The sequence below is a fragment of the Semicossyphus pulcher genome, unplaced genomic scaffold (genome assembly GCF_022749685.1).
Source record: "Semicossyphus pulcher isolate SPU_LCO1_2020_fin unplaced genomic scaffold, fSemPul1.0.p SCAF_1, whole genome shotgun sequence".
NCBI lineage: Eukaryota > Metazoa > Chordata > Actinopteri > Labriformes > Labridae > Semicossyphus > Semicossyphus pulcher.
This window is the reverse complement of record NW_027211603.1, coordinates 17354696-17377232: the sequence shown is the minus strand read 5'-3', so window position 1 is coordinate 17377232 and position 22537 is coordinate 17354696. Positions and strand designations below refer to the sequence as shown.

Here is a 22537-nt window from a genome sequence, read left to right as displayed (position 1 = left end):
TTTGTAAAGAATACGAGCTTACACAAACGCAACGCCGGCAGGCCGTTGGTTTTCTACCGCCCCCTTGCACGGCCTGAAAGCAATTCACTCTGATGACGTCACTCGCAGAGTTGTCATGGCGTCTTTGGGACCGAAGCTGCTGCTGAAATTTAGCTAAAATCTGTCGACAGTCTGTAAATCGAAATGGAGAAAAATGCAAACTTGCATCGAGACACTGACGGGAGCTCTTTGTGTGCCACGATTGCGGGAGAGATGGGCGATGTTACGACTGTTGGCGGAGTGAAAGGAGCAGCCGAGAAATGCAAGAATAGTGAGGCTCCTCTCAGTACTTTGGTTAACGTTAGTTGCAATAACAGCACCACTAATGTTGGTACTCCCAGCACTGTTAATGTCACCTCCAATGCCGGGAAGTGTGACGTGCCAGAGGTGATAGAACTGCCCCCTGTGCAGGAGGAGAAGAAGAAGGACACCGAGGCTAGCGGATCGTGGTCGGGGTCCGGGGATCAGATCAGTAACGGGATGGGGCATGACTCGTTGCTGGCTGCAGGAGATAGCGAGGGTGGTGCCTCAAAGTTAGTAAACAACAAAACCGACGGCCCGTCCTCACCTCCAGCTAAGGAGAGTACAGATGTGCAGGTTCTGGCTTGTGGAGAAAGCGAACCGACAAAACTTGCCAAACCCACTCATCTGTGTCCGGACAATGCAATCACAGCAACCGTCAAATCTGGGCTGTCCGGTGATCACACCTTATCGGAGGGATTACCGAGTGGGAGTGACCCCGATCCCAGCCTCGGAGGAGAGTCCAGAAGCATAGATTCACTCGAGTCCTTCTCTAACCTCAACTCGTGCCCCAGCTCCGACCTGAACAGCGAGGGGCTGGAGGACCGAGGACTGGCCCTGGCCCTGCAGAACGAGTACGGGGCTGATGGGACAAAGACTGCGTGCGCTAAGGACCGGGCGGCCGGCCAGTCCATATACCACATTAAGTGGATCAAGTGGAGGGAGGAGAACACGCCAATCATCACCCAGAACGAGAACGGACCCTGTCCATTACTGGCAATTATGAATGTGCTTCTGCTTGCATGGAAGGTAAAGCCTGTGAGATGATCATGGATCAATAACTCTGAGCTCTATCAGCACTTATTTGATGCAAATAAAATATACGAGGCTTAATGTAACACTTAGATGTGCTACTGGTTAACATACTCACCCAAAATTAGATCTATCACTGAGTCGTTATTGCTAGTCATAGTATAATTTTCTATGTTAGCATTATATATGCATTTATGTTAACATGAACAAGGGCACCATTAGTTATTACCACAGTTACAACTATTCTTCCTAGACATTCAAGCATCATACAATGGACAATCTTTTACATCGACAGAACAAAAAAAATGAATATACAAGAAAAAAACAAAACAAAAACAGCTTTCTCACATTCCTAGTGTCACCACAGCAGTGAATGTGACAGTGCTTTGTTTGATGAATGGGTAATGAACTAATTGACAGTGGGTGTCCATGTGTCTCTCTTGCAGGTTAAGATGCCTCCCATGATGGAAATTATAACTGCTGAGCAACTAATGGAGTATCTTGGTGAGTGTTTGTAGCTGTAAAACATACAACACAAGAGGAAGTTGATGCCACATAATTAGTCAAAAGGGAACAATGATGTTATTATTATGTCAGCTCACTGAATCCGGCACACTTCTGCTTGGCTTTTTCACATTAACAATAAAACAGTATTTTGTGAGTTGCAGAAGATTAGACATTTATAAAGTAACTAACTAAAATAATAATATGCTCGCTTGCTTTTATAAAGCCACAAAGCTTGAATAACGTTTGTGTACTCTTTTAAACATACTAGCGCATGAACCCACTGGCTGGAGTATCAACAGCCTAGTAAACATTCTTGTGTTTCACGTCCTCTCAGATGATTGGCTACATTATAAGGTCAGAGATAGATTCCAGAGTCAACAGAGGAGGAGACCACAACTGGGGAATCCCCTGCGATCCAATCTTCTGCAAAGGAAACCGGTGCATTCTCTGGCTGTCTCATGCCCTTCGTAACTCAATTAAAGGGAATTTCGCAGTATTATAATCAATACTTGCATGGTTTTCTCCCCTAAAGTGCTCATTCTCGTGTTATTTTGGAGAATGAGTTCCCCTTGTGCCAGCATGTTAGCCTTTATAATGTCTGGGGGCTGCCTGATACCTTTTAAACTTAGCAATCTTGGTCATAACACATTGACACAAACACGAGGGTGATGATGTTCAGACGTGGCTTTTAAAGTGGGTGGTGGCCATCACTCAGCAGTAAGTAATGTAGCATGCCAGTGATTTATACGAGAGAGGCAAACAGATACAGATATCAGTGGTTTGACCAGAGATGACAAGTGAGTCAACAGTTCACTGGAGTACAGAGCAGTGAGGGGTTTTTCCTGTTGTAGATTCACTGTAGTAAAATAACTCTTTATTATATGTTTTTACTCTGCTGATGTCTCACATCAAAAGCCAAGCAGAGCTTGATCAGCTGACATTTGGGCCGAAGAGAGGGCGACCATCTCAGATGGTTATTTAAATGTTATTTTTCGCAATTGCATTTATAGTAAAAAAAAATGTATGTAATTCTAAGAACTGTGAGAGTATAGATATTGTAAGTGTGTTGTAAGTGCTTGAAAAGTGCTTTTATTTTACTCTGTACCAACCCTGCTGATAATCCACAGCTACACCGAGTCAATGAGCCTGATTGGTGCATAAGTTTGAGTTTAATTGATAAACTGTAATTTAGCATGCTAGCAAATGCTGAATGACGAGAGTCACACATTTCTTTTCTTCAAATGGAAACTGTGTAAACAGTTATTTCTCACAGCATGCACATGCAGAAGTCATTTTGCCTTTCTAGGTCAGTCAATACATTTATAAAGCTCAAGAAAAACATCTTAAAAGGCTTTTATTCCCTGGATATACTCCATTTATTCTACTTGCTTGAGCAAAATACACATGAAAGCATATTTTAAATTTATTGTGCTCTGTGTGTAGCTGTTTTTAGTTAATGCAGCTGATGGTGACAAGACATTGATAGCAGTCCTCTGAGTAATTCTCAGGAAAAGTATGTGTTGACAGTGCAGCGCGATGCTCTCGCCAGTTCCTAATAAATTAATGATTCTCTGTGAAGCGTTTCGAAAAATACTTGTGCAAGAGTTTAGACGTAAGAAGGAGGCTGCAATCAAACTTTGACGGCATTAGGAATACATTTGCACAACTTCCTTAAAATAAATGGAACTAAAGCGTTGTAATAGCAGCATAATCTTCAAAAGAAAGGGAAACGCACTACTATAACAAACATTTATGGCTAGATGTGTCATAGTCAGCTGTGTTTATGATGTGCCTTAAAAAATAACTGCTGATGTCCTGTGTGTAATCTGGATTTGTAGCAGGTTTGTTGTGCTGATCAGGCTGAACAAATCTGATGCCTGGCTGTGAAGCTCTTAGGTGACTCCACATTAGACAGAAAATCTACTTTTTCTACATATTTTGTGCAGCATTTTATAGGGAAACAGCTGGCGAGTGCTACCCCCCCCTGTTTTGCTCTGTCCCTGCAATATAAGTCAACATCTCTCTCCTTCTGTCCCCTGCAGGAGACTACATCCTGGAGACCAAGCCTAAAGAGATATCAGAAGCCCAGCGGCTAAACTACGAGCAGGTAAGGCTTGCATAATCACTGCTTATTATTTAACAGGCATGTGTTTTTACGAGTATTAATAAGCTGCTGACTGTTCATGGTGCTTGAGCAGCGCTGGGCTTCTGGGATGAACTCTCTCTCTCCTCTCGCTACAGAAGCTGTAATTGAGCAAGTTTAACATGAGCTCTCACTTTGTCTCCTTGACACACTCACAATATCGCAGCTGTTCTCACAGTCATTAATGATGTGTTTTCACCGCAGTACTCAGAGTGAAGCGCACACTGCTCTGATGTGCCACACACACAGTCAGTGTAGCTCCACGCTCGGGTGTACACATTTGCATCGAGATAGCAGAGAAGGTCAGCGGATTGGGTCATAAAATGGAAATAAGCATCGAGTTGATTACAAACCACATAAACTGCAGCTTATCTTCCTTTCCACTGCTCTATAGGTTACATAAGATGTGTCTTGCAAGGCCCAGGGAACAACAGAGGTCAGGAGTGTCAGATTATGTTGTTTCACATGGCTGTGAATGCTTAGAGACGCATGGCTGGGTTCAGCTCCCGGCTATTACCGAGGCTGTGTGCGTGTATGTGTGTGTTTGGGTCTGTGTGTGTGTGTGGCTCACCGTGAGAGGCACTTGGAGATGGAGCTCCGGCTCTCCTGCTTCCTCCCATCTCCACTTTCTGCCTACGGAGCGGGAGAGGCTCTACCTCCTCTGCTCCTCTTGCGTGGCAGAGCCCCAGCACATCTGTGAATGATTTGAAGCCACACTTGTCCCTCATTCGGAGAGCAGAAAAAATAATTTGCAGTCTCCTTATAGGACGCTCACTGAAAAAAGTTCTTACTATATTTAAGTTGAGCTGAAATACAACCTCTTAAATACATCAGTGGTGTCTTCGGCATGCACAGTTAAAGCAAGGGAGTGGTTGGAGTTTGTGTTGCACAGTTATTATGGCAGTCTAATCCTGGACACTGGCCTGGGAGCTCTTTAGCATGTGGGTGTCCTCATACAGTGTTCTGTGGGTGACACAGTATGCGGAGACTACAGTGGGTGCTGGGCTGAACTGTGTTTATGTTCCTGTCAAATAAAAGGTGTCCTCTTCTTTATATCCAGCAGAAATGTGCTTTTATTGCCTATCGGATTGTTCCAAGACACATCTGAAGTCAGCCTGACAGAGAAAAGAGCTGTAGGAGTTCACAACAGAAGTAGTTCTATTTTTAAACTCAGCCAAAAAACATCATCTGTCGCAGGAGTGTGTGAGGATTAAAATAGCAGCTGCACGGCCGCTCTTTAGCTATTGTTAAATATTTACTCGGCGGAGCGGTGAGAGTGAGAGTGTAGTTTTGCTCTGCTTTTATCTCAGTGGACCCAGCACTCTTATAAAGCAACTCCTCCATATTCACTGTTCAGCCACCGAAAGAGAGGGGTTATCATGTGTAAGAAGCCTCTTTTGTTTTCAGTCACAGTGATGAGCGTTATTAAATGTTTCTTTAACCTTTCCTTTACTCTGAGGTAACCTGATCAAATAAAACGCCTGTTTCCATACACATCATTTGGTAGACACCCTGGTAATCAAATTAAAGGACTTCTGATTGTAAGTCTTTCCTTAGTTGAGTTGAACTTTAAGAGACACAATGAGAAACTAATGATGGTGTTGGAATCATAGAAGCTCAAAACAGGATATTGACAGTCATTTAATTCATGCAGGATCCATTTAATTGTAATATCATAAAACATGAAGCTATACCCAAGATTATCAGCTAGTAAGATACACATGTACAATTTAATGCTCTCCATTGCAATAGATCCAATGTGAAAAGAATGTGTCGTTAGGAAAGGAGTTGATTCATTCAAGTCATTAGACTGCATTTTACTGAGAGCATCTCTGTCCTCGTGTTAGTAAGAGGGGCTGACAAACATTAGAAACATTAGATTAGCTGGATGATTAATCCAACAAAAATGTAGAGCAGTGTCAGCTGCTGATGTGTGTCAGGATTCATAAAAGTATGACCCACATTTTGGGACATTAAAGTCTCGTAAACTGTTCAATATTTACAGCTAATGACGTCATGTAATGGTTTCCTTTTGTCCCCCTGTGATTTATATGTTGTGTTAAAGGTTCATTGATCTGCCACATATATCTTTATACATTTTTATAGATGCAGACAGACTCGCAGCATCAGACACATAATAAATAACACACAGTTTATTTTAATTCATGGATTTTTTTAAGGAAAGGCATGACATTTGTTCACATTGTATTTCAAAACACACAAAGGTTTTTGCAGCATGGAGAAAATATTCAGGCACTTCTCTTTAATGCATTTGTTTAAAGAGCGAGGCTTTATTAAAGTGTGGTGTCTTGGTTGCATGTTTAAGCATCTACTCGGGATTTAGTTTTCTTTGCTTTGAAACGAAACATTTTCTTTACCCACATCCTCCGCAGAGTGAAAGTAAAAACACTGATGAAAAGCCTCAGCAGAGTTCTGTACTTATGTTTTACTGAAGAGATGTATCCATCATAAGCACAGATGAATGTGAGTGATGCAGTGCTAATCATCTGATCTCCGAGCGCTCATCTGCTGTCCTCGTCCTCTGCCCTAAAGTGACGAGATGTGGTCCATTACACAGCCCTGCTAATCCCGCCATCACTGCCGCTCAGAAGCGTCCTAATCCACATTCTCAGAGGGGCCAGCTGCGGGCTTTTCACCTCAGCTCTCAGAGCCGAGCATCATAGCTGGCTGCTCAGGGGACGTACAGTATCTCTCTACTGTAAACTGAAAAATAGAGTTCACACACTGTGCTGTGAACTTTAAAACATTTATTAGAAAAAGACTGATTATGTAACATTTTAGCTCCTCGCTGGAGATAAACGTCGGTAAAAAGGAGCCCTAGAGGCTGCTCAGTAGAAAAATCTTGCATATGAGATTTCCTGATAACACACACACACACACACACACACACACACACACACTCAAACATACACCGAAGTGAAGTGCTTGTTATACTGTAGATTAAATTAATGTTGTTACATTAATAAGAACAAGTTATTAAGTGACATAGTCCAATGAGCAGGACATTGAACTGTGTTCCTTACATATATAAGTTTGCAAGGTAATATTTACACTTGCTTTCAATTATAATTATTTTTGACAATAGAATTAGAATAATTTATTAGGGATGCACGATATTATCGACACGTTATTGGTGATTATGGCTTGAAAATGACATATCGGCATTGGCAGATATGTCATTTTTCTGCCGATATTTTCCACCGATAAAAGAACGCTTTAACTATGCCTACGCATAGACGCAAGTCTGTGGCATGGCAGTTTTTCAAAGTTTCCCAGGTTGCTATTTGCAATGGTTGCTCAGCATCGGTCATGCGAGGAGGGGCCAAATCTCATTCATTCAACACTACAAATTTAATCGCCCATCTCAAGAATCGGCCAGTGGGCCACTACAATAAGGGTATGATATCAATTCCACTACAGGGGAGACTTGATGTTCTCTGCAATTAGGTGGAAAAAAACGTGCCTAATACTGTATATCGGTATCGCAATCAACAATCTGCAAAAAGGAAAATATTGGCATATCAGATATCGGCAAAAAATCGTAATAATTTATCAATACAACAACATCATTATGTTAAGATACCACAGAATTATCATCCAGCCCTGTTTCAATCCTGCTAAACTGCAACTGAACCTGTAGTTTGTCGAATCAGGTTTATTCTTCTGGTGTGTGTAAAGGAATTGTTGCAGCTTAAGATGTTTTGTGTTGGTTCTCCACCCTCTCTGTTTGAGTTGAAATCAAAGGAAGTCACTTATACCTACACACTCACAATAGAGTTGCTGGGCTCAGCTGCCAGGCTGATCTTGATCTCAGAGTTAAATGGCAGCAGAGTTCAGAGCCAGCTGGGAAACTCTGCTCTGAGGCTGAATGCAAGAATGAGCCTGTTTGGTTGTCAGGTGTGTGAGTGCATGACATACATATGATGGGTATACAGTAGAGTATTTTCTCTTGAACACTGTGCAGTAAAAGGGTGGTCGTAATTAGAGGATGTATAGTTTGTCATAGTGGAGACAGTTCAACCAATCTGTTGGTGATTTTTATTTCCTATGTTAGATGTACAATTTAAATCCTCTTTTGCATCTTTCTTACATATTACTAGTGCAGTAGGATAATTCTAAACTTTTTATTGTTTTAGAGAAGTAACACTTGCAACAGTCAGCATCGGTAAGGTGGAGAAAAACACTAGTAAGGTGGAGAGCTTCTATGGAATTGGCTGCACAGGACTAGATATAATTCAGGTAGTAGTTCTTACAGACTGCTGAAGGCCAAAGACAAGTCAAGCAAGGAGTTTCTAGATGAGACATTTAATAGTGTTAAAAACTTGTCCACACAGAAGCAGGATATAATTTAGCGTTGTCAGCGTTTGTGAAGTTCAAGCTGCTGCTGTAAAACAGGTCCAGACGTCTGAGGTTCCCAGGATGATTTTCTTGAATCAAACCCTGATCAGCTCATTTTTTACAGCAGCTCTTTCTGTGTTCTGGGTTTTACTCAATGTATTAAGATTAGACAGTAAACATACCCCAGCCACCATCATGCCTTCAGGCTTTGTTTTGTGTAACTTTACTTTCCTGGGGTGAAGCTACACACTGCACACTTCCTGTTGTCCGATACAAAACATGGGGCATTGAAGATTCTAATGGCCTTTCATTCTCTATATTTTTGTGTTTTCTTCCTTTTATCACAGCTCAGTCTGCTTATAGTAAGGGTGCGTGCGTGCGTGTGGAGGGGGTTGGTATCATGTGAGAAAGTGACGTCAATGCATACCTTCTGCTACAGTGAGTCATTTCCTATCAGCTGGAAATAAATAGTAAAAACCATAAAATTCATTCAAAGTTACTATTTTTGGAGCCGAACAAAATAAGTCAATAAGATGTCACCAAGGTACACTGGCCTACTTAGCTCATTGTGGCCTACACCGGATGTATTAGTGAGATCTAAGCTGTTGAATAAACTTGAACAGACTACATCCTTTAAATGGCCTTAAAACTGTTTAATCTCCTCGGTGTGGCTTTACGAGATATTGACTACTTTTCACTCTGGTGAGCTATTGGTTTAGGTTGCTGACCATGTAGATGCTGCCCCCCCCTTTTGAGACATGGGAATTGAATTTGTAACATTGCTGGCTTTATTTTTCTGTTAAAATAAAGGCATTTGGGGTGCTGGTTCTGCTCAGTGCGTAGAGCAGGTGCCCAATACAGAGGCTACAGTCTTTGACGCAGATGACTCTCTCCCTCGGCCTTTTTCTGCACGTCATTGTCCACTCTCTTCTCCCCATATTTCCTGGCATTGTAACACTTAGGCCCATGGTTCTCAACTGGTGAGTCGGGACCCAAAAGTGGGTCGCAGCGGGTTGCGGATGTATGCTTGAAAAAAAGAAAGTTTTGGCAATAAGTCTATCCAACGCTTTTGTTTTGAAAGACATGGGTTTCCTGTGACGTGTGCGCAGTAGAAGTGTAGTTTATGCACACTCCATGTATCCAATGATTTTATAATCCCAGCTACATTTATGTTCTTGAAACTTGATGAGCCCTTACAGTTGTATTCATGTTTGCACTTCTTTAGTTTATTTCTGTTGGGAAAAGGCTGTTATGAATGAATTGTAAAGGGACTGTTTTCCTTGCACTGCTACCTGCTGGTCAGGCAGCCGTCTCAGGTCCAAACTGCACCGTTTTTGTTTTTTTAAATACATTTGAGTGGTTGAGAAATTTGGGTCGTGATTAGGAGGTGGTGGTGGGTTCTGAGGTTAGACTAGTTGAGAACCACTGACTTAGACAATGGTGATTTTTACGCAAATGTTCCCTCAGGCTGATAGGGACACAAATATTTGGCAAAGGGAGGTAACCTGGAAGAAAAAACTTATTTTGAAGATTAAAAAAATTGACAATTGTGTTTCATGCCACCCCTCCTCTTTCTCATGTTAATTTCCTGTCATGCGTCGGATGTCCTCTGTAAAAAAAAAAAAAAAAACAAAAAAACAAAAAAAAATGGCCCAAAAGTCTAACAGGCAATGTTCATTGCATGGTTGCTGAATGTCATTATATTGCCAAGGGTTCTTGATATTTTGTCCAACCCCTGATAACAGTCTCATGTCTCACAATAATAGGCCTGAGAGCTTACACAGAACTGTAATATCCAATGCTTTCCTGGCAGAGACTTCCATTTCTTCCTGTGGTCAGAGGCTGATCGACAGTAAGCAGAACAAAACCTAATAAGTGCCGTAAATATGAAAACACTGAACTTTAAGTCAGTGGCTATAAAGCAGGGAGATTTGACAACTAAATGAAGTTGTGAGCCTGTGGAGGCAGTTTTTTTTGTATCACCCAGGAATAAATAGCAGCTAATGGTTTCTTTTAGAGGTAGAAAATCAATCCCTGATAGCCGTGCTGACTGTGTGCAGACAACCAGGAATAATGTAACACATGAAGACGGCTCACTGTACATGAAAACAGCTGGTTTGGACACAGTTTTTGGTTCTGTGTAATGTTCACATCTGCTGCTCTGTTATCATTCAGTTTTTAAAGCTCTGACCCTTTGTTCTCCTTGTCTGTAGAACATGAGCGATGCCATGGCGGTGCTGCACAAGCTGCAGACAGGCCTGGATGTGAATGTCAAGTTCACAGGAGTGCGGGTCTTCGAGTACACCCCAGAATGCATCGTGTTCGATCTGCTGGACATCCCTCTCTACCACGGCTGGCTGGTCGACCCCCAGGTGAGCTGGAAGTTACTCATCGTCTCTGCTGTTTCTCTACAACCTCCTGGAAAAGATTTGTTTTATTTTCCTTCTGTCTATCCCTGTCATTCTCTCTCTCTCTCTCTCTATGGTCTTTTTTTTCTGTTTAGTATTAACAGTCAAAAAAAAGAGATGTTATCATGAAGTTATAAGTAGTGACAGGTAACTCTTTCTTAGAAGGTTTCATCAGTGTAACATGTGCCTGAGGCTTAATGAACGTCTTCTTTCCGATACTAGTAGCAGTACAGGCCTCTGATGTCACCAATACTGTATGCACGATCTGATACCATAACCTCATGATCCCAAAAAATCGACTTGTTTTATGTAAATTATCGTTTGACTACAACAAATAACAACACTTTGGATGTCTTTTAATGGAAAGGTTGGCGGTTCCACCTTTTGCATTGTACATGTCAAAGGGTCCTAGGGTAAGACACTGAACCCCAAATTGCCCCAAAAGGATTAATTATGTACCTGATAGGGCTGAAAGATTTATAAAGAATATCTAATTGCATTTATTTTGACTAACATTGCAATTTTGCAATATTAAAGGGAATTATCATCTTTACATCGTTATCTCATTTTCATTTAAAAACATATTTAAAGGATTATGGTGTGATTTTTGCAGGGATCTGTACCAAACAAAGATAATTGATACTTACACCTGAGTATGATGTGTGAGCCAGAACATCTCTGCAGCACAATTTTTTAATTTAAATGGTATTTTGAATCACATTTCACCTTTAACAAATATTGCGCCTTCTCCGATTTGAAAGTCGCAGTAGGTCATATTGTGATTTAAATAACATTTCTATTAATTATTCAGCGCTAGTGGCTGCGCTTAAATGGTTCTAATCTGATTGGAGATTGCCACTTTGCATAATAGCTTCTGCCATCAATGATGTGAATGCGTATGAATGCGCGAGTGGTCACAAGACTAGACAAGCGCTATATAAGTGCAGTGCATTTACCATTTCACTTCTGTGATATCAGAGAGTGCAATGCTAGTCGAAGCCAGCAAAATGTCAGTAAACAGTGTTTAACCACTCATTTCTTAAATGCACCAGAATCAGAGGGTTACTTGGTATCAGCCAATACTCAAGTCTAAGTATTAAGTGCCAAATAGCTAATGAAGAAGGTCATTACAAGCATCTAGTCATGACTAGTAACTAGTAACAGCAAGTCTTGTACCACATGTGGTGGATACTGTAGTTGCTGTAAAATTGTTTCGACATTATGCTTTGCCAAGTTTACATGTTCATCATGGTTACTGAATGATTTGGATGATTATACAGGAGATCACTCCCTTGACAGTTCCCAGAATTAAACTTTAATAGTAGTTTAGCTTTAAAATCATACTGATGTCACATCTTCTACTACAGCGTCCTGTGGTTGGTCCAGTTTATGTTTCCACCGCAAACTTACAGCCAGAGTTCCTTCCTTTGAAGTTGTCTGTGTGCAGTTGTGTCCGTCAACTTCAGTGACAGTTCACACAACATAAATAAAGATAATTAATGGTTAAATGTACCACAGTTCAGTGGAAGTGTTTCCAAAAGAAAATAAGTTTACACAGCAGCAGTAGTTTCAGTGTGAACCTCTTGTCTCTCTACTTTTCTCTCTGTTACTCATTTTGTATAAATCTACTGTGGCTTTTAATACAACAGTGCCAAAGCTTGGAGAACGTTCTTTCCCACCGTTTTTATCTTTGTTTGCAGATGCATGACATTGTCAAGGCAGTGGGCAACTGCAGCTACAACCAGCTGGTGGAGAAGATAATATCCTGCAAACAGTCGGAGAACAGCGAGCTGGCAGGGGAAGGTAAGTGCTCGCTCTCCTCTCTCTGTACTCTCTGACCTGCCTGACTCGCCCTCATTTCATCTCTTTAATTGTAAATAAGGAGGAAATAGAAACAAAATCATGTATTCCATTTCAATTAACATCACAGGTACAGTATTATACGTGTCAATCATTCGATACTTGATACTTCGATAGACTTTCTTTAAGCACACAGACAAGGCTGAAAACCAGGACATACATGTGACCACTCATCTAATGACCTACTTCCACAGCTCGCATTTTCTTGCCAGCTGTCACTAACTTCTACACTCAAAATATTTGCTCTTTCAACACCAAGCTTCCTGAGTTGTTGTCAGCTGGGCGGATGCCAGGTTAACACATCAAAGCTTTAATGGATGATGATATTGATACGGGAGATTCAGTCCTTTCGGTTGTGTTTCTGCTTTTGTAGCCTAGAAGAACTCCTTTGAGGGCCTGATTTAAGTGCTTTTATGCGGATGCTACCCATCACCGAGATGCAACCACTTAAAATGGACTTATGTAACACTGAGAAAACTAAACATCTCAGTTGACATGCTTTAATGTGCTTAAATATTTAATAGTAAGTATTCAATAGTTCCTTTCCCAACCTTCCTGTAAAGTTGTGTTTCTTTCTGGGATCGACTGCTTCTATCCCCTCTGTCTGTTTTAGGATCACACTGATTATTCGGGCTCCAAATTGAATGCTGTTCTGTCTCACAGATGTCTCTCACCATCTGCCTCTCAGCCTATATTGAGTTCACTATAGTAACCGGGTCCAGCAGCACAGAGTCTGAGTGTTCAAACAGCTACTACAGACATTACAGCAGGGTTTCCAACATGCTTTCCAAATAGTGACCCATGTTCATGAATGAGTAAGGACGGCTTGTTTGTTGATTGTGGTGCGATGACTCATCCGGTGGTCTAACCATGAAAATATGTGTTACATAAAAGAGTTCATATACAGGTAATAATTGAAAGTTATGCACCATGTTAAGCTTAATGATTATTTTTAGAATAACTTTAGTTCCTTGCAGATCAACAAGCCTTTCAAAATAAAAGCATCATTAGAAAATTTCAAGTAATTTTGGTTTTCAGGATGCATAGGTACAATAAAATCTTTATGTAAGACGAATCATAAGTCCACATCCCTGCATTTTCTAACCCTGTATTTTTCCTTGTGTGTTTGGTCCTAGGCATCGTTGCAGAGCAGTTCCTGAGCAGCACAGCCACCCAGCTGACATACCACGGCTTATGTGAGCTCACATCCACTGTGCAGGAGGGAGAGCTCTGTGTCTTTTTCAGGAATAACCATTTCAGCACCATGATCAAATACAAGGTAAAAACTAAAAAGAACTGACAGCATCTTAGCAGTATCTCCAGGCAATATTTGCACCGGTTAGATTTCGATGTGAGAGTGGAGAAGCGGCGGCTTGAATAAACCGGGCCTAGTCCATGTTTCCCAGTCAAAAACAGCCTTTGTTCTGCAGGACAGTTTCTGTGTTTTGATCGACAACATCTAATCTAATTTTAGAGCAATTGAAGCCAAAATACCCCTGAGGCAGGCACTCTAGTGCTTTTGAGGTCTTCTGGAGCCAGAGATCGGCGGGTGGAGCCGCCGTGGCCACTTCCGCTAACCAAAACACACCGGGAAAAAAACAGCAAAGATCCCACACATCAGCTTATTTAACAGCAGAACAGCTTATTTGTGTTGGTCTGAAGCAGGTATTAATGATATGGAAACTTCAATCACTGTAGTGATTGTTTTAGTTACGTCTCCTCTCGCCGTTCCTCCTCTACTCTGCTAATCCAGAACAGATCAACTGCAGGAGTCGGATTTGTCAACAGAGCTGTCAATCATCCTTTTATAGCATCAAATAACTAATTAAAACTACATTTGTCAGAAAAATGAACACTTGAAGGTAAATCAGCATGTTGAGAACTAACTATAATGACAGAAACCATGTTTGAGAAAAATGTATTTGGTGTGTATTTTGATTTTATAGTTTGACTCATGTCTCATCTGATAACGTGGAGGAGGCAGGCTTTATGAGCTATACTGCAGCCAGTCAGCAGGGGGCGCTAGAAGTGTTTTGGCTTCACTTTTAGGGAGCTGTCATGTTGTTCATCTTTTTACACAGTCTATGGTTTTGTATGTAATATTTGAATGGGTATTGTCAACAAGAGCCTCCACCAGGTGAAGGTAGATTTCGGTCATGTTTTTTTCTAATGTTCATACATATCTACAAAGCTACCTTTGCGATCTTGAACAAACTTTTGTATCTGCAAGCTAAACAGGCTTTAATTAAATGCTTCTCTGTAGGCTATTCAGTAAGAATTTTTTCAATTGCTTTCCTAGTTTTTTTTATGGATTTTACATTTTTTTCTTAGAGAACACCCTCTAATTAATCTGGCACGTATGTGCTCACATTTATACTTATTATTCTTATCAGTAGATTAAAAAAAATAACTTAAGTATAAGCGCCTCTCTGTTTCTCTTCCCGTTCTGCTGAAGCTCTTTATAATTTTCCCAAAGTGATTACTACACAGACTTGATGTTAGTCAAGCTGATTAAAAAGCTACATGTTTATGTTAATGCCATATCAGACCAATCATTAGCGCCTCTATGAGGTCTCTAATTCAGGGCATGCATGTTTGCCTCCCATTAGCCCCTGCCCACAGCTGGCAGGCCATATCACTGCTTTCCTGTTATCTGCAGGAGGGGAAGTAGAGCCTACTTACTCTTATTTTGAACAGTACTGTATGGTTGCCAATGTCAGCAAAGCTGTGTGTGTCACCTATAACCCTCAGATAAAGTATCATGACCGCTTAAGTTCTGTTGTAATCACTTAGCTGCAGACTTTTACATGGGGTTGTACATACAGTCACACATGATAAACATGTACAGATGTGTGGGTGTGTACTATGTCTGCCTATAGAGTGACGCTGATAACGTATGTGGTTGTTTCCTAGGGCCAGCTGTACCTCCTGGTCACAGATCAAGGTTTCCTGACGGAGGAGAAGGTTGTCTGGGAGAGTCTGCACAACGTTGACGGCGACGGCAACTTCTGCGACTCCGAGTTCCGGTTGCGGCCTCCTTCTGATCCGGAGACTGTGTATCGAGGCCAGCAGGATCAGATAGACCAGGTCTGAGCACTGATGCAGGCAAGACTAGCAGAACCAGCGATTATCCACTGCTTAAACCATGATGTGCTTTACCATGCATCTCACTCAAAGGCTGAGACAGAATGCAAGACCAGTCATGTCATACTGGTCTTTATGGTGTGTTGCATTTTTAAGATACTTTACAGAAATGAGAGAAACAGCGTAGGGCAGGAGAGGAAGAATGAAACTAAACACAATACAGCCAATCCCTGGAAACACCAGAAATCAACTCTGCACAGTCCCTCGCTAAAAACGGCAAATAAGGTGCTTAATAATTGATGCGCTATAGCTCCAAATATCAGCTTCTCATTCTCACTCACATGAAATCCTGATAAGGCTGTTTTCTTCCACGCTGTGCACACTGCCTCCACACTGGCCCTTAATGCATCAGGTTTATGTCTCCCAGGCATGTTTTCTGGTTTTACAGCTGTCTCCTTATTGGTTGCCCCAACTGGTCCTGAGACACAGAGCCCGCTGACAAACTGTCTGCGTTTCTCCCACACACAACAAACAGACTAGACAAGAGCATGGGGGCTATTACTTTTTATTCTCCCTGCTTACTCAGGCTCAGCCCTCTTTATCTGCAAGAGAGGGTCTGTGAGAAAAATCTATTCAGGCAATTTTCTGCACTCATAATCAATTCAGTTGGACTGTAGGAAAGTTGTATTGATTCCAGTTGGGAAATTGGGCCTTTGCAGTGACAAAGTGCATGACATAATAAAGGATAGTACATAAAATACGATTGATACCATCAGCATAAAGGAGATTTTGTTCGCTGGAACACAGCTAATTACTACAAAATGTTCAGTGAAAATAGTACAGCAAATGAAAATGAATAAAAGCTCCTAAATCACCGACTCTTTCTCTCTCTTTGTGCGTGCTCATGTGTGTCAGGACTATCTGATGGCGCTGTCGCTGCAACAAGAGCAGCAGAGTCAGGACCTACAGTGGGAGCAGCTCCCAGAGGGCATCAGTGATCTGGAGCTGGCCAAGAAGCTCCAGGAGGAGGAGGACCGACGAGCCTCCCAGTACTACCAGGAGCAGGAACAGGAGCAGGCGGCTGCAGCGGCGGCAGCAGCAGCAGCACAGGCACAGGTGGGGAGGGGAGGGGCTGAGGGAGACAGAAGCAGGTGGGAGAGGGAGTGGAAGTGGGATTTCGAACAAATCTGGGGCATTTAATGTAGCATACAAGGAAGGATGTTACCGTTTTGGAAACAGATGGATGTCTGCATCAGAGGGGGTGAGCTACTGAGGAGGAAATGAGGAGATTTTCTTTCACTACGAGGACAAAAACACGGGCATTATTCTGAAAGGAGTTATTACTCCTCCTTGTTGCACATATGTGATAATTACTAGCAATATTGATTGAAAGTATACGTGTAAATGTTCTGACCCAGCTTGCGAGGAGAAAGGGAAGCAACATAAGACCAGTTGTTTTTGGTGAAAAGCTATTTATTAACTGAGAAGTGATTGTTTTACAACAACAAAAAAAGTGAGGCAGAAATACAACTGTAGAAGGGCCTGTGGGTGGTGCTCAAATCAGCAAATAATTATAACAAAAACATCTAAACTAGAGCTTTTACCGCTTATCTTTCTTGAAGTGAAACAAAAATACAAATAAAACCCGATTAACCTGATCCTAAATGTGAGTGTGTGTAATTAACTAAGCAAACTAATCCCTGGCCCAGTTTAGGTACAAAAGCTCGTGCCTCAGAATAACAACAAATACGAAATCTAAGCAAACAACAGGCACAGTGGTGAGCTAAACTCATACAACGCTGCACACTAAGTGACAGGCTGGCTAAACCTTTAAAGGGGAAGTCGGTGGCGCTCTCCTCTGATTGGTGCGTCGTTCTGGGCAAAGATCAATCAGTCTTCACCAGCCGGCAGCACAGGTGTACGAGATATCCAGCCTAGAGGAACACACAACCAACCAACATCGTTGGTCAACCACACAGGGGTGCATAGTGGCGGCCGTAACAGTAAATTACACGTTAACAGCCAATGTGTCATTGCCCTTTTTTATAGCAGTTTTTTACTCTTCTTTCCTGTTTTTCTATAAATGTTTAAACAAATATGTGCACCTTTCTCCATCATATTTTTGAGCAGCATTTAAAACACTGTGGGGCAAAAAGAGGAAAGAAACAAAAACCTCTCCCCTCCTGTATACCTCACTTTCCTCTCTTTTTCAGTACAACTAAATTATGTATATTTTTATACAAAGGACTGCTTACAACAACCACAATGACAACATTGCCTGACCACCATCCTTATAAAGTTATTTCTTATAAGGTGTTCTGTTTCATTTATATTTAAATCTGAATACTTCATCAATGACAAGTATTTCCACATCATTGGATTTTTCATTTCCTTTTCTTGTGTTAGAGCAAAATGTAGCTTTGCTTGTAAATCAAATATATAAATTAATTTATACTCTTTCTCTGTGTTTTTTCAGCAGGGCCAACAGGAGCCTGCAGAGGGAGACGAGGCAGACAGGGGAGGTGCAGGAGCGGGCGGAGCAGCAGCCAGTGCTGGGACGGCGGCAGCGGCCGGAGCCACCGCCAGCCCGGGAAAACAATCTTCTAGCGGGGAGCGCAAAGCCAAGAAAGAATCGAAGGATAAAGACAAATGTGTTATTTTGTAACATACAGCGTGCGTGTGTGACTGTGTGTGTGAGTGTTTTGTGCATTTGCTTATCTGTGAGAGAGGGGACGCGGCCCCCACTCGAAGACAAATAAGGGAAGGAGACATTCGAGGAGGGGGCGCGACAAGACTAACAGAGGATCTGCTGCTCCCACACCACTGGTGCCTGCTATCCTCTCTCCTCAGTGGAACCTGGACACCAGAGGAAGGGACACTACAACGACAACTACCCCCTTATCTTTCATAGAGTCGGCCAAACTTTGTTACAAGTTGCACAGTGCACTATATTTGTGATGTGGGGTGGAGTTTATTCGGGGTGGTGTGTTTTATAGCAAAAGACACAATCTGAAGAAACAAACGTCACCCTCTCACCATTTTTTAATCATTGGTTTCATTCATTTTCATTATTGCAGCTTATAAGCTTTTTTGTACGTATCAATATTTACACAACTTATATATAGAAAGACACTTTTTTTTGGTTTCAGTTGAGTTTTTTTAATTTAGCTGTTGATGCCAAGATTCACATTTTATGTATGAGTCTGTGTGAGAGGAAGCTCTTGGGAGAGGTCTTATCTGATCCTGTGAGCTGAGAGGGATTTTCTCCGTTGAAAATCATTGTTAACACTATTCGTCTCCCCTCCGAAACACTATGTACCCATGGGTTAATTAATGCCAGATAGCTGCCAGATACTGTAGCTACTCGACAGTACTCATCATCACAGCTTGCCCTGTTCAGATTTGCCTTATCAGAGTATGGCAGTGTTGTATTCTGCTCTGTCTGAATGTGACTGTGTGTGTGTTTTCATGTGTGTGGTATCTACAGAACAAGTGTGCTGTGTGGTATAATGGCGTGTGGTATACATGTCTCATTTACTGAGCGTCACAGGTGTAACAAGTTTCAATTTGGACATAGCCAAAAACTTTGAGTAGTTAAGCTGTAATTTAATGACATTTAATGTCTTTTTTTTGTTGGGTTTCTTTTTCACACACACAAAAACACATTTGGGACAGTCAAACTGAAGACTTGAACTGAGGAGTTTTGTGTGGATCTGATGTTGTTGCCGTGTGAGACACAGTTGGCTTTTTGGCAGGTTACATTTGCATTAGATCACCCCTCGATTAGAGTGTATGGTGGTTCTGAAATGCCCCATTTTTCTTTTCACAGTCTCCTCGGAAGTTTCCAGAAGAGATGCAGTGTTCGTGCAGGCACTATCATTATTTCCTCTCTTAGTTTCTGGATGTTAAAGTTCCACTTCGGCCGAGTTTTGAAAAGAAATGCCACAGGATTCGGTAATTCACATGTTATATTCCTGTTAAAACACATTTTTGAGAATCTTTCTGAGACGAAACTGCACATTTTTGACATCCAGATATACAATTATGAGTTTAAACTCCAGTTACAATGTTTGAAACCTGACTGGTTTCATGTTTAACCTATTGAGTAGATACTTCCCTTCTTTGTTCTCGGATATCTGCACAAAACACGGCCTATAAATAGAAGTTAACAAATTGATCTGTCCCGGGGAAGTACATTCTGAGTACTGAAATTCTGTGGCATCACCTTTAGACTCGTTTCACTGCAGCTTTGAGCGTTCAAACACAGGATGTACATATTTATCTAACGCATTCTTATAATGGATTTAGCTAGTGGTTTGTGCCATTATTGTACCATGGGACTGCCTCCTGAGAATCTTTTCTATCTATACATTCCAATAGGATGCCTTGACTCAAGCCTTCTGTTACAGACTGAGGGAGACTGTTGTTAACTGGTCTTTGCAGTGCTTGTAAAGTGGTCTCCATTATGTTGACATGGAGGCAGCAGGCTACCTACTGTGTGGGAACCCTTTCTAATGGGCTTCATGTGATGGCTGGAGTTTGAGCTCCGTGTATGTGTGGCCCTTAAAGGCTATGTTTTTTGTATATATATATAACGCCTTATGACATTTCAAAATAATTTATAGGACAAAAGGAAACAGGCGTATTTCCCGAATGAGACAATCCATGCGTTTTCCACATGAACATCAGAAACACTCTCAGGCCTCTTCTGAAGGGACATATCCTCCAGTGTCTTTTATGTACCGGCACAGTTCCTCGGCCTGCTGTCACTTTCTCAGTCACAACTTTTAAGTATCTGTGTATAGATACACACATCAACTGTTCTCACACTTTGAAGGACTTAATGCTATATTATTTAAGGCCCTCATTGTTGGATTTCACACTAGAATTAAGCTGCTCTTCTCGTGGTTACTTGGACTACCTGATGAAAAATACAAACCTCCTTAGGCAGGGTTAAGGAAACGTTTTTATTATGTACACTTTCAGCCGTTTTCCCCCATGCAGCTTAAATAAATAATACATGTAATCATAAGGTGTAGAAAGAAGGCAAAGGGGAGGCTTTCTGGCATCATTATGCTCATTTTTATTTAAGTTTCACCTCATTTTTTGTCTCGTTTGTTTAAGTGAAAATGCTGATTAAACATCCCAGTGCAAGTTTTAAAAAAGGAAAACTTCATCTGTGGAGGTTTAAGCTGAAGATTTTATGGTGTTAATATGAGTGAAAAGAGTGCAGAGAAACATGCCACACATTTTTATTCTAATTATTATTATTTCAGATTAACTACTGTGCATTAGCTTGCTATCCCTTAGTCATTACTACCAGATATTTTTGTTGTATTGTGTTTTCGTTTCACCCTAGTTCCTAAGATGAATTGATCAGAAGGATATTGTGTGTTCAATGTCTCAAAGTGGTTTCTTGTATGCCTTGTAAAAGTGATGGTGGGGTAAATGCTGTAAAAAAAAAAAAATTAGTGTTTTGACAAGGTGGTCGTTGAAAAAAATAGTTGTTGTAATTGGTTTTTGCACTGTTACATTGATATGCACTAACAGAAGAGAAACATACCTCATTTTATACAGAACATAAATTGTGCAAGAGTGCTATTGTTCTTTGGGTACCTTTTAAAAAAAACTGAATAATGGCCAAAAGAATTATCTCAAGTTGGTAGCGGAAGCTTAAGCCAGCTGAGGAATAATAATTTGTTAAAGTATGAAAGGGCTGTTTCAATGTTTTGGCTTCAAAGAGTACATCTGTTAAAAACAATAGTACCACTTCAATAGAACTTGCTGCAATTTGAGATATTCAGGTTAGTGGTACACCTATACCAGGCAAACAAGTGCAAAGGCCTGAGTACCAGCACACAGCTCATAGATGAAGAGGAAGAAATGACATGAATAGATAGATGTTTGAATTGTCTTAACAGGAGCAGTTTTTGTAAACAACACTGGTACTCGACCCGATCAGCAAAAAAAGGTGTAGGTGCACCCCTAATTCAGGTTATTTTTCCAGAGTCCATCATTTAACTACACAACTTTTCAAATACACTCAAACTTTTACAACAAAACAGGCGAAAAGGCTCCTCTATAAGGCTGAGTGTTGTCATCTATGTAGCACAGGAGGGAAATGTTCATTCTCGTTGTATGAGACACACATCCAGACTGCTGAACAATCTAAAGGGAGACGTTTTCTTTAATGCAATATATCAGACTCCCAGATTTTACTTTGTGGTGCATGTATAGTGTGGACTTAAAAGTTAGGCAGAGTAAAGTTTTATTATCGACTCCCCCGAGAATATCATTTCCTTTGTACGGCCCATTATGTTTATATTTCACATGAAACATGCAAGCAAAAGAAAGGTGGATGTGAATATGGGAGGTTACTCATTTGTGTTGATTTCAATGTTCATCTATTTACATAAATGACCAAATAATGTATGTAGCCTTTCACATTACAGTCACATAATGTATGTGGTGATATATATATAACAAAATGCCTTATAGACGAGGGACATTCAACCTGATTAGAAGTACCAGGATAATAAAAGACTAAGATCAACAGTTGCTTTGTTGTCGTTTGTAATGCGTCCTAATCGATTTAAAGACAATCTGCTTTTCAATGTTTGATCAGATCCTTCTTCGAAAAAAGTGTCAAGTATAAACGTCACTTTGAATGATTTAGATCATGAGAAAATCTATTTAAAATCAATTTCAATGGGAAAAGTCTTTAACAAGATGCGGCACAATATTTTGGTTCATGTATTCAAGTGTGACAGAAACAATCCTTCAAGATAAAGTTGAATTTATTTGTATGGGACCAAAAAACGAAACCATTTAATATCACAAGAGAACAATATTAAATCTGTGAAATGTTTCTAAAGCTGTGGGTCCCACAGATAAAAGCAGATTCCAGTCCAAGGAAAACAGTCTACAGCAATATGTGACCCAGAAATAGATGGATAAAGGTTTGAAAATATTTTGAGTTTGGGGGTTTTTAATGAAACTAAATCAATATCATTTCTCACTCATTCATAGCCATGGTGGTGTCCTCTTGCGATCGTTGGCCTAAACGTGATAACAAGTGTTAAGG

The 22537-nt window shown here is 41.0% G+C and overlaps 1 protein-coding gene across 2 annotated transcripts; it reads left to right on the top strand.

Moving 5' to 3' along the window:
• The first annotated feature begins 120 nt into the window (after positions 1-120).
• mindy2 (MINDY lysine 48 deubiquitinase 2) lies at positions 121-21995 on the top strand. Of its 2 annotated transcripts, none has more exons than XM_069661172.1 (9): positions 121-1089; positions 1539-1596; positions 3642-3706; positions 10315-10473; positions 12210-12312; positions 13506-13648; positions 15283-15456; positions 16369-16569; positions 17933-21995. In XM_069661172.1, exons 1-9 carry the CDS (start codon positions 184-186, stop codon positions 18116-18118), a joined length of 1995 nt encoding a protein of 664 aa, XP_069517273.1. In that variant the 5' UTR covers positions 121-183; the 3' UTR covers positions 18119-21995. The 2 variants fall into 2 exon arrangements, with proteins under 2 accessions (XP_069517273.1, XP_069517263.1); XM_069661162.1 differs by having other exon boundaries at positions 17930-21995.
• Positions 21996-22537: the final 542 nt, after the last annotated feature.

What these genes read in the sequence shown, in the direction of transcription:
- mindy2 (XM_069661162.1), top strand. Translation starts at nt 184, where the DNA reads ATGGAGAAAAATGCAAACTTGCATCGAGACACTGACGGGAGCTCTTTG. An exon ending in TGCTTCTGCTTGCATGGAAG is followed by an intron (nt 1,090 to 1,538) that starts GTAAAGCCTGTG and finishes TCTCTCTTGCAG; the next exon opens with GTTAAGATGCCTCCCATGAT. An exon ending in AGCGGCTAAACTACGAGCAG is followed by an intron (nt 3,707 to 10,314) that starts GTAAGGCTTGCA and finishes CCTTGTCTGTAG; the next exon opens with AACATGAGCGATGCCATGGC.